This window comes from Aythya fuligula, chromosome 3 (genome assembly GCF_009819795.1).
Source record: "Aythya fuligula isolate bAytFul2 chromosome 3, bAytFul2.pri, whole genome shotgun sequence".
Lineage (NCBI taxonomy): Eukaryota > Metazoa > Chordata > Aves > Anseriformes > Anatidae > Aythya > Aythya fuligula.
The window spans coordinates 101,926,423-101,944,227 of NC_045561.1; the positions used below are offsets into that span (position 1 = coordinate 101,926,423).

Here is a 17,805-nt window from a genome sequence, read left to right on the forward strand (position 1 = left end):
AGGACTGTTTTTCTAAAATATCCACTTGCCCTCTCTCTTGTCAGCATTCATGCTGCGTGCCACTGTGTCAAGATGCCACGTTTTCACTTATTAGGTGAAATACTGTGGTTGCTAGGGGAGAGAAGTATTAGTATTACCAATAGTTATTATTCAGTCCCCATGGAAACTGTAGTTCTTCTGGGAGTCCTAATTCTCACATCCCTGCTTCCTATGGAAAAGATACATCTTTAACCATGAAGTTTGGATAGTTATTTTCTAGAAATAGAAAGCAAGATACACTCCCTTTTGCTCTCTGGTATGCTTGACAGATGTCTGTCTCTGGGTAGTTTCTGCTTACTAAGCTGTGTTGTGGTTTCCAGTCACATATGAAGATTTTCAGAATGTGGTTTTTCCTTTTTTTTCCTTTTTTTTTTTTTTTTTTTTCCTAGATCCCTCTTTTATTTGTCCTTCTCACCATTATTGCTATTTTTCTTTTATATACTGCATATTTTAAATTGAGGAAGTGTTATTTGATGAGGAAGTGAACTTGTTATTTTCTATTTGAGAGTATAACCACAGCACAGTCTGTGTGCACAGACCATGGTAGTAAAAGGGGCACAGCAGTATGTTTTGCAAAAAAGTTTGAATTCTTCAGATTTCCAGAGGAAAAGTGTTAAAACATTGAGTGATTTATTCTTGATGGAATAGTTAAGTCAGTCTTTGGCTCTCCTACAGTGCCTAAAACAGTATGTGGAACTTCTGATCAAAGAAGGTCTAGAAACAGCAATCAGCTGCCCTGATGCTGCTTGCCCAAAGCGAGGTCATCTGCAAGAAAATGAGGTACGTTTTTACTTTAAATTGTTCGTTTTTTATTTTCCTTTCCATAACGTTTAAATGTGTCTTGCTCTGTATGTTACAAATGTCATTGTTGCCAGCATGCCTTTTTAATAGTTCTATAAAGGTCAAACATTCTGTCTCCATTTGCTGAAAATACCCTTGCTGTTCTTAATTGGAAATTTGTTTTTTCCTTTCTTCAACAGATTGAGTGTATGGTTGCCTCAGAAATAATGCAGAGGTATAAGAAGCTACAGTTTGAAAGAGGTAACGTATGTAACACTATCCACTACGAGGCTGTGGGAATGGTATCACTCTTCAGTGATCCCAGAATCAGAATCTGGTTCTGTACAACTTCATGCAGTAGTATTGTGCATTAATTGGTCATCAGAAAACATAAATAAATAAATAGTTTCTGCTTTTGTTGGCACGATACCCATTGCAACATTCTGGGAATAAACTAAGGAAAGAAAATTACTATGTATTATATTGCTCTATAACTAAGGGAGGGAGTGACTTCTATTTAGGGCATTACTGTCTGCGTTGAGTCTCAGTACTGTAGGGGCTGGCAAGGTAGAGTGGCCTTTTTTATTGAGCCACCAATATCTCTCGTGCTAGAATCTAGTGCAGAATTATTAGGCAGTTGTGTATGTAACAATAACATGAACCTTATTTTTCATGAGCATGTAAGCTGACTGGGTGCCTCGGGTTATATGAAACTGCATGGAGTTCTGTAAAGAAGGCACAGTATGTGTGGCCATAGAGAACTTAGAGTAAGGCTTTTGCTGAAGGAAGGACCTAGCCAAGAGACCACTAAAGTCAGTGGTAGGTTTCTGTTGACTTTGGTGGACTTTGAAATATGAATTGACATACCAGTAAGCAGTCTCCAAGAGAGGAATGAACTGGGTAACAGTTTAACACTGTTGTAATCATGTGGTTGCAGTAGCGCAGAGAACACCTTGAAATACTGGGCAAGGCACTGCAAAAAAATGCCATGTCTCATTCTCAGAACAACATTCTTTAGCTCAGTGAATGGAAGTGAATAATGAATCCAGATGCTATAAAGTCACTTTACTTTGGTTCCTGTTTGCAAAGCAGGCCAGGTTTATGTCTAAGTGGGTAGCATAAATTAAAAGGGTTCCTTTGGAAATGTGCATCTTCAAATGCCCTTGCCAGTCAACCTCAGCTAGAATACATTGTTATGGAAGTTTGGTCTTGTAACTGCCTTTGAGTGTTGTTCTTTTATATCCCTTTTACAGAAGTGCTTTTGGATCCATGTCGGACTTGGTGTCCATCCTCTACTTGCCAGGCAGTTTGCCAGCTCCAGGAATCAAGCCACAGGACCCCCAGCTGGTCCAGTGCAAAGCCTGCGACATTGAGTTCTGCTCTGCTTGCAAATCTAATTGGCATCCAGGTCAAGGCTGTCAGGAGAACATGCCAATCTCTTTCTTCCAGGAGAAACAAGGTAGAGTATTTCAAAACATCAGGTATTTAGAAACAAAACACTGAGTATTTGAACAAATATGAATATGAATAGTAAAGAAGCACTTTCCAGACACTTTGTTTTTAAGCAGTTTTCTTCACCTAATCATTCTCCTTCCTGTAATGCTGTATTCCAAAATGGAAAGCCCTCAGCAGCCTCACCCACCTGTCACCATTCCAGCAAAGCACAAAATAGCTGCTCTATCAGCAGTCCTTTTGCCCTAGTGGGAAAAATTTGATATCTACCCAGCTCATGATCTTCACAGTTCTCATTGTTGCTGCTGTTCTGAACAGTAATGAGTGTTGGTAGCATCATGACAGACAGTGACTTTTAGGATACCCTGTCAATCATCTGAATTGGTGTACATCAGGACAGTGATCTTAAGTTCTTTTTAAGGCCACAATGAAAGAACTGTGAGCCATTTGCACCAGCATACTGCAGAAAGGCCATTGTGCAGATTTTCCACCTAATGTTTGGTCTTCATCAAAGATTGTATAGCAGTTCAAGGTATCATTAAAGTCCTGGTCAACCTTGGACTTAGCAGTTCATTTCAACTTTTGCTGTAACAGATGACTAGCTAGGATGCTATGAGTTCCCACTTAAATATTTTAATTTTTGTATGTGCTTTTTGTGTGTGCTTGATCAGAACTGAATCTAACTGAACTACATTGAAAGATAGAAGACTCAATCTATTTTCGTTAGTGTTTCTTTGCTTTTAGTTCATGCTTTGGTTTTTATTTTGAGGGTTTTTCCTAGTATTCTTGAGCAAAATGTTCCAGTAGCTGTTTGTGCTGCATGCATTTGGAGTTTCATCTGTGGTTTATGTATTCAAAGCATTTTTCTGTGATATGGTTTCCCCTAGTGTGACTAACAAGAGTATGTCTTTTTATCCAGCCATTGGGTAAACATGGTAATCAGTCGAGGGTCAGTCCTGTTTTTCAGCAAATTGTCGATACCCTACCAGTCACTCTTGTATCTCCCGCTGGCAGTGGCTGCAGGAAGCAGCACATTTTAGTTGTTGCCATACATAAAGGCTCTGCAGGTTAGAAAGACACTGAAGTGAAATAATTATTTTTCCACTGTTTCCTCTGTGTTTTTTCCACTATTTGAAGGGACATCCTACAGTTTTGCGTAGTGCTACAAGACAACAAGAGGTGGTGCTGACCCTAACTCGTGAACTGTGATTCATTAGGGCAGTTTTAGAGATGAAGAGAGAAGCTTTGAAACAGCATCATGTCTCAAAAACTTCATGTTTCTTTCTCAAGAAAGCAGAGACATGAGATACCAAGTTTTTTTGAAACACCTTTTAGCACTTAAAGAGGGGTTATAAAAACTATGGAGAGTGACTTTGTATATGGGCAGGTAGTGATAGGACAAGGGGTGGTGTTTTTAAACTAAAAGAGATTAGATTTAGATTAAATGTTAGGAGGAAATTCTTTACCCAGAGGGTGGTGGTGAACACCACCCCTGGAGGTGTTCAAAGCCAGGCTGGATGGGGCTTTGAGCAACCTCATCTAGTGGAAGGTGTCCCTGCCCATGCATGGCAGGGTTATCATTAAGGTCACTTCCAACTGAAACCATTCTATGATATTAATGAAAAACTAGGCGTATTGTCAGCGCAGTCCTTAAAAATTCTTCTCTAAACTGACATGGCCGCACATCCTGTGAATTCTCCACTCTCTCCCACAGTTCAGTTTTTTAAAATGGAAGAAGATGATGCTCCAATCAAGCGCTGTCCAAAGTGTAAAGTTTACATTGAACGAGATGAAGGTTGTGCCCAAATGATGTGTAAGAACTGCAAGCATGCCTTTTGCTGGTACTGTCTGGAATCTCTCGATGTGAGTAAATGCAGTACACTGGGTTTCAGAAGTTTAGAAGTTTGTGGTTTTGCTATCCAACTGTCTCATCAATTAATACTAGGATTTGTATATTCCATTTTATTTGGCCTGTGTGATCTTAGTGTTTTTACCTACATGAGCCAGAAAATAATTATTATAAAGCAAAATTTTGTGAAAATGTTTTGTTTTCAGTCTTTACATAGCATCTATCATGATGTTTTATTTTGCTTTTTTTTTTTTTTTTTTTTTTTTTTTTTTAATAATACCTACTTTGTACTGACTTTTCAGTGTTTCCCTTCTTGAAGGAGTTACAGAATGAGTATAGCAATGTTCTCAGTTCCATGGAAGTTTGAGACAAAAACTAGATTTGGTGCATCACCATGCAGGGGGCTAACAGTCAGATTTTATACTACTGATTGTTTCTATGGGACAAGAAATAGATCTTACGTATCAAAAAGAATGCAATGTTTTCCTAACACCAGAAATTTGTCAGTGTATAAGCCACAATTGTCATGTGTTTATAATTTTTTAAATCTGCCAGTTATTGTGCTCAAGAATCAGAGTATATACAATATATAACATCTGTTTCCATGTCATCCGTTTTATTTTGTAGCATTGTTAACAATAACAGAGGAAATGTTTTAGGTTCCCCAAAGCTACTCAGAGTATTCAGCTCCTGTGGTTGTCCCATTTGAATGCTTTACAATCCTAAACAATGCTTAACAATCCTAAAGTTACAATCTTCTCACGTGCTCAGCTAAAAGGTAGTGTTCCCTTGGTACATGGCCTGCTATCTTGGCTGTTTTTTTTTTTTTTCTGGAGGATGGCAGGACAGATTGGGGAATGATTTCTCAAAAATCTATATTAACTGTACGTATATTTTTCAACTAATAAAATTAACCAAGTTTGGAAAGCCTGTGATAGAAATATTATCCTTCGCTCTTTCTATTTGTGTGTGTAGTATATGCTGTGGGCAGTTTATCTTCTTGGACCCTCTTGCTCACCTCCATGCTACCATTTAAATATTCACGTTCAGAGCCTTTGAGAGAAGAGATTCCTTATAGACATATAACACTTCTTAAACAAACCTGTTTGTGAAGACACTTAACTGTAAACAAAGCACTTTGGGAAGGTTGGATCTGGCCATATCCACTTTACCAATGTTTTGTTTTCCTGATTGTTTTTACTTCTCTTTATTGTCTACCTTTCCGTTTAATATTTTGTAGGATGACTTTCTCCTCATACATTATGACAAAGGACCTTGTCGAAATAAGCTGGGACACTCCAGGGCATCTGTTATCTGGCACAGAACACAGGTAAAGCTCATATCTCTAAAAGCTCTGTGTGAGTTGACAGAGAAACAATACTGTGATAATGCCTTCCTTTGCCTTACTCATTTTAACAATGAGTAAAGTTTTGTGCTGAATGGTAGCTAAAGTCTGTAGCAGGTTTAAAGAGGACCATAGCTTGGACAAAAAGTTTTGTAGTGAGAAGACTCACTCATGTGGGTCTGGACAAACAGGTAAAATGAAGTGAAATTAGAAGGATCATAGCCCTGTCTCTCTACATACACCCCTGGATGCCTGTGCTGTGGGCTGGGTGTTGCTTGGCTTAGGCAATAGTATGGTAGAAAGTGTATGGGTGCGTAAGCTTTCTTTGTAATATGAATTACAAAGTACCTGTGATATGAAGGGATTCATCTGATTTTGGAATCAGTTCTTGGCCACAGTAGTTGATACAAATATGTTTGATAGACAGAATGCATGTTATTCTGGTCATTGTTGAGAAAGAAAGTGATAATTTTCTTCCAACAAGGGTATAATTCTGCTAAACCTACTAAAGCCAATTCAACATTACATTCATTTTCCTAAGTTAAATTTTTGAGTACTTATGCAAGGCAAGTTGAGATTAGCCTTTGGTTTGTTGTTTGTGGATTAAAAACATATGTATAATATTATTTTATATAATAGATACGTATTATTTATATTTGTTTGGGCCAGAAGGAATGGCTTGATGCTGCATAGAGCTGCAACTTTTTTAGAAACAACTAAACCAAGTGGAAAATGAGTAACACTCAGCAAATAACCTACTGTTAAAGCAAACAAACAACAAGAAGACCACAAAACAAACAAACAAACAACAACAAAAAAAAAAGTAAAGTGAAACCTAGTTAAGTCTTTAGTGCCATTTTGAGGTTGAAATTGAAGGTGTACATGTAAATAGGCATTTTATAAACATTAGCAGTTGCCAGTCCGGCCCACTGAATTGGTATATAAGAGTGTACTGTCTCCAAAGAGTAGCATGAGGACAGTTACAGCTCTCAGTTTGTAAAGGAGATGAGAGTTCAGCTTCATTTTACGTCTATAGCAAATGAATGCAGAGATTAGTAAGTGGAAGTTGCATCAGATTGTCAGCACCTCCAAAAGAAGAATGAGTAATGCATGCCACTGAAGCTGGAAAAGAAATTGCTCTTGGCAAGAGATAAAATTGTTAGGGCAAGGAAGTTTGACCTCTTTATCCCTAGACAGAGAAAAGCCAAAAGCAAAAATTTGGCATAACTGAGGCAGTCTAAATGCAAGAGCTCCCCTCTTCGCTGTGACTGCTGTCCCACAGCGCCATCTCCTGCAGCCAGCGCTTCATGTCAGGTCCCCGCTCCAAAAATCCTCGGCTAGTGGAATTGCAAAAGAAGAAATACGTGGTAATCATAAAGAGAAATGGTCCGTGGCAGACAAAAGTACTCGTAAATCATTCCTTCTATTCCAAGGCAAATTACACATTTGCCAGCTAGTTGAAGTGGTATATCTAGCACTGGCTAGAAGAATTTTTAATGAGTGCTGTGCTCTAATTTCATTTTGCCTTCTGTTGTGAGGTTTTGCTGGCAGATTAGCATTCCACTCCTGCATCCATTATTAAAAATTATTCACAGAAACTCTTATGTGAATAAATCTAAGTGATTTTTTTCAAATAATTTGCAGACATATTATTATGAAATTACTACTACAGCTGCCTATGGCAAATGGGAAAACTTCTTCAGGCAATGACCCTCAACTTGAATTTTTGTGAACAATTTTCCAAATTAAGCCCTGTAGAAACTAAGTTTGGCACACTATCAGGATGGGTAGATCTGAGGTCCTCTGCCCCTCCTGGGAGGAAGGTGATCAATAAATGTAGGTGAAAAAACAAATGCTTTTAGATAGAGTTAGTCATATCCCCTTAAACAGCAGGATTAGCTCAAGGCTGAATATAAAATAAAAAAAAAAAAATTGCTATATGCAAAGTTTTCCTTTAGTCCATAGTTTTTGTAATCTCTGGCTGAGATTCCCAAGCTTCTGTTTTTTGTTGGTGGGAAGAAGATTGTGGGAATCTTCATGGGTTCTCTGTGAACAATGCCAGAACATGGGCAGCTGCTTTTTGGAGCTTTCTCCAGCAGAATGGAAAGCACCTGAAGTGGGAGTCTGCCTTATAGTCTTGATCCTGATATTTAATATTTAGGTTTGATCAAGAAAGAAGTACCTAGTGAACTCTTTCATCAGTTGTTCCAGATACAACAATACTCAAAATGGCAATAGCTATTTGCCTCATGTTGTATGATGGAACTGAGTTGTACAGCACAGTTCTGATTAGAGCAATGAAACAGGAACATCTCCACACCAATCTCACTCATGCTTGCTGATTTTGGCAGTTGACTGTAGCATATGCACAGGGGGACGTCCTGGCTCTGGTGAGGCCAGTGGCAGTTGCTGAGATCCTTTTGAAGGACATTGATGATGTGCTGATTTCAGCAGGATCTAGACCTTCTCTAACAGTTCTATTCCTTTCTCTTTCAGGTGGTTGGAATTTTTGCAGGATTTGGTCTTCTGCTTTTGGTGGCCTCCCCTTTCCTTCTACTTGCTACACCATTTGTTCTGTGCTGCAAGTGCAAATGTAATAAAGGAGATGATGACCCTCTACCTACCTAGACTGAGAGAAGACTGGACTCATCACAACAGACGTTTTGATTTTATTATTGCTGTTGATGTTTCCCTCTTGCACTTCCGTTGCTGTAGCCTTACTTGCCCCGTTCTGCTTTCTGTTGACTCACAGTCTTGGTTCCAGGAACTGTTGCGTAGATCAAATGATAATAGACAAGGAGGGTAATGGAAGGCAAGTTTGGTGCTTCACGGAGACCATGGACCCAGATAGCTAGCTGAAATGAAAAAGTGATACTGCTAAAAGTAATACAAAAGGTTTCTCTAGCCCTCTTGGTGGACTGGGAACTGTGCTGAATGACATCAGCAACACAAGCTAAAAATGCACACCAATCTAAACTTTCTGCATATTTGTTTGCTTCAAAATTCAGTGTCTTATTCCTGTATGTATTTTAAGTTGCCTGTCATTTAAATCAGTTAGTCAGTTTTGTATGACTTTACCATGTTTATTACTCACATTTTTGTTGATACCATCACACCATGTTTTTTAATGCATATTTTTCCAAGTATAACAAAGTCAATAAGGTGCATATAGGCCATCCTATGCCTTTCTTGAAGTTTAAGGAGGGACAGAGGGACAAAGTTGGTCCTGTTGCCTTCCAGGAATTTTTTGAAGTCTTATTAGAAATTTGATTGAAAGTACATTTTTAAAACAATTTGAAGAATCTGTAAGGTTAAGTGGTGACACAAACCTGCTATCTAATCAAGGTTCTTTTAAAAATGCATTGATGGTATTGATTACTGCTGGACCACTAGTTTCTCTGAATTGTTGTTTTTTGCTGTTGTTTATGGTTCTGCTACACTTACAGGGCTACATAACTTCTAATCCAGGTATCTTAATCTTTTTATATATATATATATATAACCCTATTTAAACCAAATGTGTAAATAGCTGCGCTATTGAAATATTTTGGAAGTTCAGGATAGCTTGCTTATGTCTTTAGGGCACTTATTTAAAAATACAGGATTAATTTTACTATTTAGAAGATGCTTGGGTTATCAGTGAATCTTTCCTTCTAAGTATAAAATATATCAAGATCATCGTTGTAGTTAATAATAAAAAATGCCTGGAATATTTGTGGACGTTGTACTTAACATTTAAACTACTTAGGCCATTTTCAGAGTTAATATATGGTGTATGCTGTTAATAACAATACTGTGATGAAACAAGTTTTCATTTGACAAGTAATCAGACTTGATATGATAGTTTTGCAGAATTCAGTGCTGTGTTTCTCCAGGGTAGTAAAGTGTGCTAGTCAACATACTGTTAATCATTGTAGTTTCTCTTTAGAAATATTTTGTTGGAAATCATTTTGCTCTGATTTTAAAGCTGGCAGAAATTTGACTAATAACATCTCTCCACAAAATATGAAGCACCTGAATTAATGTGTATGTCTGTGTGTAATACCGGAGGAAAACCTTCTGAATGGCATGTAGATGGAAGTTTGACTGCATTTTTATCACCATTTATTTCTTTGCTTTATCAAGGTACTGAGGTTGATGAATACACTGAAGCCAGGATAACTTTGCACTGAAAATGCATTAAGACCTTTAAATGCAACTGTTTCTGGCTACTGTTACAGGCTGGGAATTTGTTTTCATATCTTAAGCATAAGGAAATTACTACTTTTTTTTTTCATTATCTTTTATTTTACACTGTCCATCTGTTAAATAAAAAGACTGTAGGGTGTAATTCTGAAACAGGCCACTGTCTTTTTATGAAACTACACTTGAATTTCTTCTCCCTTTCTTCCAAGTTTAATGGTATCCAAATTCAAAGTATATCTAAGCACAGATCGTAGCTGCAGGAGCTGGAGATCACCTGCAATGCACTTATTTGGCTTGATTTTAATGAGTTCAGCCATTATATTGTGAAGGAAAAGGATAGCATGTTACCAGCAAGTCTGAACTCCTTGGGATGTGTTCAGATTGTTTATGGCAGTGGTTCAAATCTTTACTTGTAACATCTACTTTTTGTTATCATAGTATTTTGAGTATGTCTTCATTATTAAAAATTGCATAGCTGTTCCAAAATATCTGTAGGAAAGTCTTGGTAATGCATTTGGTTGTTGGTTGCAAAGTATTGTGTAAGCCTGGGCTGCCCTGAGTCCCAGCTTCCATCCGTTGCAAAAGCAATGGAACAAATGCCTTTTTGTGAAGGACAACTTCCTGCAAGTAAGCTCGTATGACAGGGTGGGAAAACTTGAGTTACAGTCTTTCATCCTTGGTCCTGTAATTCTGTTTAAATGCAGAAAAAGAAATGGGCAAAGGGACATAAGATTTCCTAGGTTGTTAATGTTCTGTAATTGGGAGCAGGAAGGAATTTCCCTGTATGTGGCAGTGGCTCTAATGACCAGTTTTACTGGGATGATAGCTGAGGTGCAGCAGGCTGCTAGCAGTACCTGGAGTGTCCTGGTTTGAGGTTTGTTTTCTACTGTGCCTTTCTTAGAGACAGCCTCTCTGTGGCAATATAGCAAGGCTGAAAATTTCCACAGTATTGTGTGGCCAGTTAATAATCAATGTCAGAAATAATGCATTTCCAGATTTTAAAAAGGGAAAGACAAAAATGTGGACATTTAAAGTTGTATACAATTGATGCTTGCAGTTAACATAATGTGTAATCAGAAAACTGTATTTCTGTTAGCATCTCTCTGTCTCTGATCTCAACATACTTGAATTGCTGGAGATTTTTATGATCTATCTTTTGGTTCATCATATCCTGTCTGTTGGGATAGACTATATGCCTACATATATTTACCAAATACCTAGACTTTTCAGGTATGCTAAATATCATTCCGTCTGTGTTCTCGGGGATTTTTTTTTTTTTATTGTTTTGTTTCCAAAGTAGCATACTTCTGTCAGTGATGCATTGAGTTTGGGGTGTTTTTATGTTACAGCTTTTGTTGACAGTGTGACATTTAATACCCTGAAGTTGAATTGTAAATACATTATTATAAACTCTGACATTTAAACCCCCTGACATGGAGAAGTGAATGTTTGTTTGCTTTTCAGCTGAAACTGTTACAACAGCTTTGTCTTTTTAGATTTACACCTGAAAAATAAGATTTACTGCATGATTTTTGTTGCATTTTTATAGCTATATGCTATTGTTTAGTTTGTTTGCATTGTCTTAAATGCTGTTTTTAATGTAGTTTGTGACAGTACATCATTTGCACGTTCCGTTGGGGTGAAATAGCATCTTGTCTAGTGAGCATGGGACTGGGTGTGGGGTCCAGACTCCAGAAACTTTTAATCTCCCAGACTTGCCATTAGTTGGGCTGAAGTCAGTTAGAAGAGGGATCAGCAGCACAGCCCTCACTGACTTCAGTGGCAGTAGCATTGGGTCTTCCCTACGTGACATTGGGCAAGTCACTTAACTCTTTTTCTCTCGGTGTAGTCATCCTTTAAATGGATGGACCAATGTTCACCTACCTCACAGGAGGGTTGTGAGGACTAATTCATTGGTTTTGAGACCCTTCAAGGTTCTCTGACAAAAGACTATATTTAAATGCTTACAGCAGCTTTATGTTAATATTTCAATTTTATTCACATTGGCTTTCATTCTAAAACCTCCTACTACTGACCTTAGCATGCCAAGAATTTGGGATGCTTTTCCTCCACATACCAAGCAGCATGATCTTTCCTCAAATACTCTGGCTTACGAATTAGACAAAATCCCAAATAAGTACTGAATGGTATAGCTCTCAACTTACAATTGATGTCCTGACATGCAGGAAACACAATCAAAACTAGAGAAAAGCTCTTTTGTTTATGGACAAAACAAAAATATTCATAAATGAGAAAAAGATGAAGAGCTTTCAATTTAACATTGTTATGGACAGGAAAATAGAAATGAAGTTTTATGCATTTCATCTTTAGTCTTTTTACTGTAGAGGGATAAATATATTTAATACAGGCAGTTTTCATCCCTGTAAGGTGCAGCATGCATAAAGCTTTGTGCAGGTTTATTTTGGACATTTCACATATAATCTGCAGTCCTGAAGGAAACAGGCAGAATATGGTGGTTGTTGATGACAGTAATATTAAGAACATCAAAAAAGCCTGCATCAGTGCTTAATTGCTAATGCACTTATACTAAGTAAGGCATGCTGTTTGTGTTTAGAGCCCTGTGGTCTTCATTATTGCTTTGATTTGTGTATCTCTCTTATAAGAATTCCAGGAACATTAGGTACAGGTACGTGGTACAAAACTGAACCTTTCTTGATCATTTTATCATGGATGTATTTTAAACACACATAGGGTAAGCATGAAGGAGTCATGCATATGTATAAATAATGTATTCGACCAGTGTAAAAATAGTTCTGTTGATGTAATGAAATGTAAGTACATTTTGTGCCACTAACACTGTGATGTATAAAAGAGCTGTTGAATGCCTTTTAATGTTGTGTTTTGTACTTTGAATCATATTGAAGAGTTTAATTTGTAATTTGAATAGATATTTTAAATGAATATGTCTCCTGTGATTCTTCATAGTGACTTGTCACTGATGTCCCCTAAAGAAAAGTGTTTTTATTATGGTAAGACTGTTTATTCTTATCTGCCTCTCCTTCCTACAGAGCAAGCACAGCCTGGGAGACCTCCTACCTCACCTCTGGGCATAACTGAAGTTCTGACACATAGTTGCACACATTAGCCAAGAGAATGAATCTGGGTATCTCTAGAGCTAACTTAACCCACAGCTAAGTCTTTCTTTGGTCCAGCTCCTGTTGCAGGGAGTTAGTATAGGTTATACCTGGGTGGATTTCATAGAATCACAAAATGGTTTGGGTTGGAAGGGACCTTAAAGGTCATCTAATTCCAACTCCCCTGCCGTGGGCAGGGACTAGGCCACTAGACCAGGTTGTTAAAGCCCCAACCAGCTTGGCCTTCAAAACTTCCAGGGAAGGGGCATCCACAGCTTCTCTGGGCAACCCGTGCCAGTGCCTCACCACCCTCAGAGTAAAGAGTTTCTTCCTTATACCTAATCTAAATCTACCCTCTTTTATACCCTCTTTAAGTTTAAAGCCATTACCCCTTGTCCTATCACTACACTCCCTGACAAAGAGTCCCTCCCCAGCTTTCCTGTAGACCCCCTTTAGGTACTGGAAAGCCTCTATAAGGTGCTAGAAGCACCTTAGGTTTCCCCGGAGCCTTCTGTTCTCCAGGCTGAGCAATCCCAACTCCCTCAGCCTGTCTTTGTAAGAGAGGTGCTGTATCCCCTTAATCATCTTTGTAGCCCTCCTCTGGAGTCATTCTAATAGGTCAACATCCTTCTTGTGCTGGGGGCCCCAGAGCTAAAGGCAGGATTCCAGGTGGAGTCTCATGAGGGGTAGAATCACCTACCTCCATTGACCTGTTGGCCACGCTGCTTTTGACACAGCCCTGAATATGGTTGGCTTTCTGGATTGCAGGTGCACATTGACTGCTCATATTGAGCTTCTCATCAACCAGCATCCCCAGGGCCTTCTCATCAGGGCTGCTCTCAATCCGTTCTCCGTCCAGCCTGTATTTGTGCTTAGGATTCTGGCCCAGATGTTCTGGGCCAAACCACCTTGCACTTGGCCTTGTAGAACTTCAAGAGGTTCACACAGGCCCACTTCTCAAGCCTGTCCAGGTCCCTTTGGATGCCATCCCTTCCCTTTAGCATATTGATCACATCACACAGCTTGGTATCACAGGCAAACTTGCTGAGGGTGTGCTCGATCCCACTGTCCACATCATTGACAAAGATGTTAAACAGTGCTTGTCCCAGTACTGACCCCTGAGGATCACCACTTGTTACTGTTCTCCACTTGGGCTTGGAGCTATTGATGCAAGTCTTTGAGTGCAACCATCCAGGCAATCCCTTACCCACGAAGTGGTCCATCCATCAGATCCAGGAACAATAGAGCATACTTAACCCTGTAACAGTGGGAATTTGTCCTTGTGTTCTTGGTTCCATTGTAAGGCACTTCATGCTTTGCCTGAACTGCAGTTTAGGATGGAGTCATTACTTTGGTCCCCCTAGTTTCTTTCTCACTTGCTAAGAAACACCTTGTCCCATTTTTTATTTTATATTTTTATTTATTTTTTTTTTTAAGTTACAATTTCTTACAAAATAATAATAATGGTGTGCATAGCTAATATACATGTGTGCCCTGATAATTTAAGGAAAACCAAGGGCACTTAATAGCTGCACTTAATAGCTCCGTTCTTCCCTTTTCATTGAGTGTAATGATTTTTCAGTTGAGATATTTTGTTCAATTAACTGGGCAGAAAGCAGTCTGTAGATGCCAGGGCTTTTTGATCTATTCTAGGAGCACGTATTATTAACAAAGCAGGCTTTCTACTTTCTTCCTCTGTTCCCACAGCCTTGCTTCCAATTAGAGTTTGTTTTGCTTTGCAATTTTCTTGTAGAGGGGAGAGTTAGTTTTCAGTCACTTGCAATTTTCTTTCAGTTTGGTAATGTTCAGCCTCTTGGGCATTTCCTCAGTCTCTCTGCAAGGTTCAGCTTACCTTGCCATATCAGGATTTTCTGACCCATGCCTTCAGCTATGTGAATGGATTTCTGTGCAAAAGGTCCATAATCAGAGAAACAAGCACTGTAGAAACTGTATGTGGTGTTACAGATGTCAGGGCCTCAGCTGTCTAAAATTAGAGCATTTAGATTGGGTTTTTAAATGGAAAACTTCTAACCTACACGTGTTTTAGTAAATAGAGTTTCCATGTTTGTGCTATCACCCTGAAGCCAGCTGGCTTGCGGTAACCCACATCCATAGTAAGAATCTCTGTTAGGAATGGCTCCAGCTCCACAGAAACTCCTGAGCAGTACCTGGGCTTGGGTAGGAGAGTTTGGGTCAAAATCATACCAATAGCTGCCTTCTAGGAACTGAATGATTTAGACAATTGAATGTCACAGCACTAAAACTTGTCACTGTTAAAATGGTACGTGTAGAGATGTAACTGTAGGAATTGCACATAAAATTCATATGGTTAAAACTGAGTGAAGCACCTTTCGCTCTTAGAGAGCCTTACTGCAAGTGCTACTTTCAGATATCAGGACAGAATTTGCTCGTACAAATTAGAACCAGGTCAGTGTGCTCCCATATGGCATTCCCAGATGAGCGTGTGTGTAATGGCTGTAATTCAGATATGGCATATATACAAAATGTTTAGATGGTAGAAATCATACAAACCAAGTCACACATGCAAACAACAGAAATGCACTAGAGAGACTGAATAGACAGTGAATAGATGGTGGATGTCTTTTTTTAATTTTCTATTTTTTATTTTTAAGCCGAAATTGAAATGAATGCTATAGTCAGTACATGAACGCTAAATTTAAACCTCATTCCCAAAGAAGTCAGCCTCTGAGAGTAAACTTTAGATGTCCTAACTCAGTGCTGTTTTCTAAATTCTGAATGTAAATATGTGTGTCTAGACAATGTGTGGTACTTTATTTTTATGCACAGCATATTCTTAAATGTCAAATGTGTCTTCTAGTTAGTGTAGCATATCTACGTCTCCAGGAAGGAGAAATTCTCCTGCATAAATTTGTAGAACAAGAAATCTGTTCCTGGAGCAATGCAGGTTGCCCATATTAAATAGACTGATAAAGGCTCTGGGATATTTTTGGCACTTTCAAGTGGAAGAAAGTGTATTAGAAGCAGAATTTAATCATTTCCTCCTTCAAAACACTGTCTTTTTCCCCTCAAGTAGTTGGAAAAATAAAAATAAAAACCTACAAGTGGTACTCCATGCGTGATATGAATTGGATTCTCAGAGCACATTAAAACGGATTATTCTTCCCATTACTTTTAGTGGGTTTGCATTTTCATTTGAGGTGAGCAATGGGCGCTTCTTCGTAGTCTTATTCACCTTCCTGTGAGAGAGAACATGTGCAAGAGGGAGCTGTGTTTATCTGGCAGGGTTTTCTCTGTCAGTGACTTGCTTCAATTGTCATGATGTGTTTTGTGTGACAGGATATGAGACTGATCTCAGCTGTGGACTAAAGGAAAAAAGTTGCACATCATTAAAAGAGAGTGAACATAACACATTAATTTGGCAGATTATGAGGGACTGACCTACTCATAAAAGACTAAATTAGAGTCAGTGGGCTCAGATGTTCCTGAAATCTGCACTGCTCTGTTTTATTCTTGAGAATGATTAAAAACAAGCACACATCTTATTTTTCATCTTCACTCTCTTGAGATGATGTTTTGGGTCTGGTGGGTGGCTGAAATGCTGCCTCAAGAAGCCTTAGGTCTCATATTCTGTGGAATTACCTGCAGAAGAAGTACATAAAGATTGTGCAAAATTTCATCTTAAAATTGGCAGGCTAGAAAATGATGATGCAGCATTTATTTCCTCATATTCATGCCTCAGTAATAATTAGCGTACTCATTTCACTGGTGTATCGTGTAACTTCTTTTATGGGTATAGGTTGAATGAGGGATACCTGAGCTGGAATACGAATAGGCTTCTCTTTAGTACATTTTGAAAAGCACACCAAAAGAGTATTTCAAGCCCTCGTGCTGCTGCGAGCCAGCAGGGTGCAGTCTCTGAACACCATTGCAGGCAAGAAGGAATTGCAGTCTGAGAGTGCTGCACTGAACTCCATATGAACAAGATTTCTATCTCGAGACTTTAAAGTCTATGTTCAAAACCTGCACAGAGTTAATTGTGATGATATCATGGCTAAAAATAACAATGTTGTGTTGGGCCTGCACACTCTGCTGGGGCTGCTCTAGTCTCTAGATATTAACATATGTTATTGCTCCTCTTCTCTGAGAGTATATAAACCTTCTCTGAAAGTTAAAAAGCCCAAGTATTTGAACTTTCAGGAAACAGATCTAAGCACAGGGATGTTTCAATCCATAAATCTAAAATAAGAGGTGTAAACCAGAAGTTTCTTTCAAAATGCCACGTTCAGAGAGTAACAATTAGTCACACTGAGAAACCGAGGGGGGGGAACACTAAAAATCAGTTGGTTCCAAACATTATGCATTGGCTAGTAACATTGCATCTTCTTTATATTTTATAATTGACGGATGTTGTAACTGAGCCAAATTATTCTCTTCTCCCTTCCTACCCACGCCTGCTGTCGTATCTGTGTTCCTCAATACAGATGTTCAGCAGAAACAATGCAACTGTCCAAACAATAACTCCAACCATCCGTTCAGCAGTCAACATGTTTGGCAAAGGAGACGAGCTACAATGGGTGTTTGCTGCAAGTCCTTCTGCCTTTAGCTTGCTTTATTTATAGATGGCCAAATGTTTGTGTGTCTTCTTCCCCACCTCACAAATATCTGAGTAAAATGAAGTGAAAAGTTAGTTTCTTGCATTTGTTGTGGCCTGGAGGTGTGCTTTGGGATCCTGCCAACACTATCACAAACCCTGACAGAGAATAGATGAATGTGGTGTCCTGGCTGCCATTATCTTCCTACTAAACTTACAGGTATTCCTGGGAAGTTCATGCCAGTTCTAGCCTGTTTGTGATCTGTTTGGAGCATGGTTTTCAGCTGTATCCATTTTTCTTTTGCAAGACCTCACAGATATCTTATGGAAAGCAGTTCAGTTGGAGGATTGGTGTAGCTTAGAGTGTTTTACCAGACTGATAGCACTTTGCTCCCACCATGTCATTGCATGGGGTTCAACAGATTTCCACAGCCTTCAGCACTGGTTGGGTGATCACAGGCTAAGGACCTTCTCAAACACTGGACAA

At 38.8% G+C, this 17,805-nt stretch overlaps 1 protein-coding gene across 1 annotated transcript; it reads left to right on the forward strand.

Annotated features, from left to right (window-relative positions):
• The first annotated feature begins 692 nt into the window (after positions 1 to 692).
• Positions 693 to 12,572, forward strand: RNF144A (ring finger protein 144A). The gene is given in 7 exon segments (XM_032184078.1): positions 693 to 819; positions 1,020 to 1,080; positions 2,073 to 2,147; positions 2,150 to 2,278; positions 3,986 to 4,134; positions 5,361 to 5,450; positions 7,962 to 12,572. Coding segments are annotated over 6 exon segments (627 nt in total). The 5' UTR covers positions 693 to 819; positions 1,020 to 1,028; the 3' UTR covers positions 8,094 to 12,572.
• Positions 12,573 to 17,805: the final 5,233 nt, after the last annotated feature.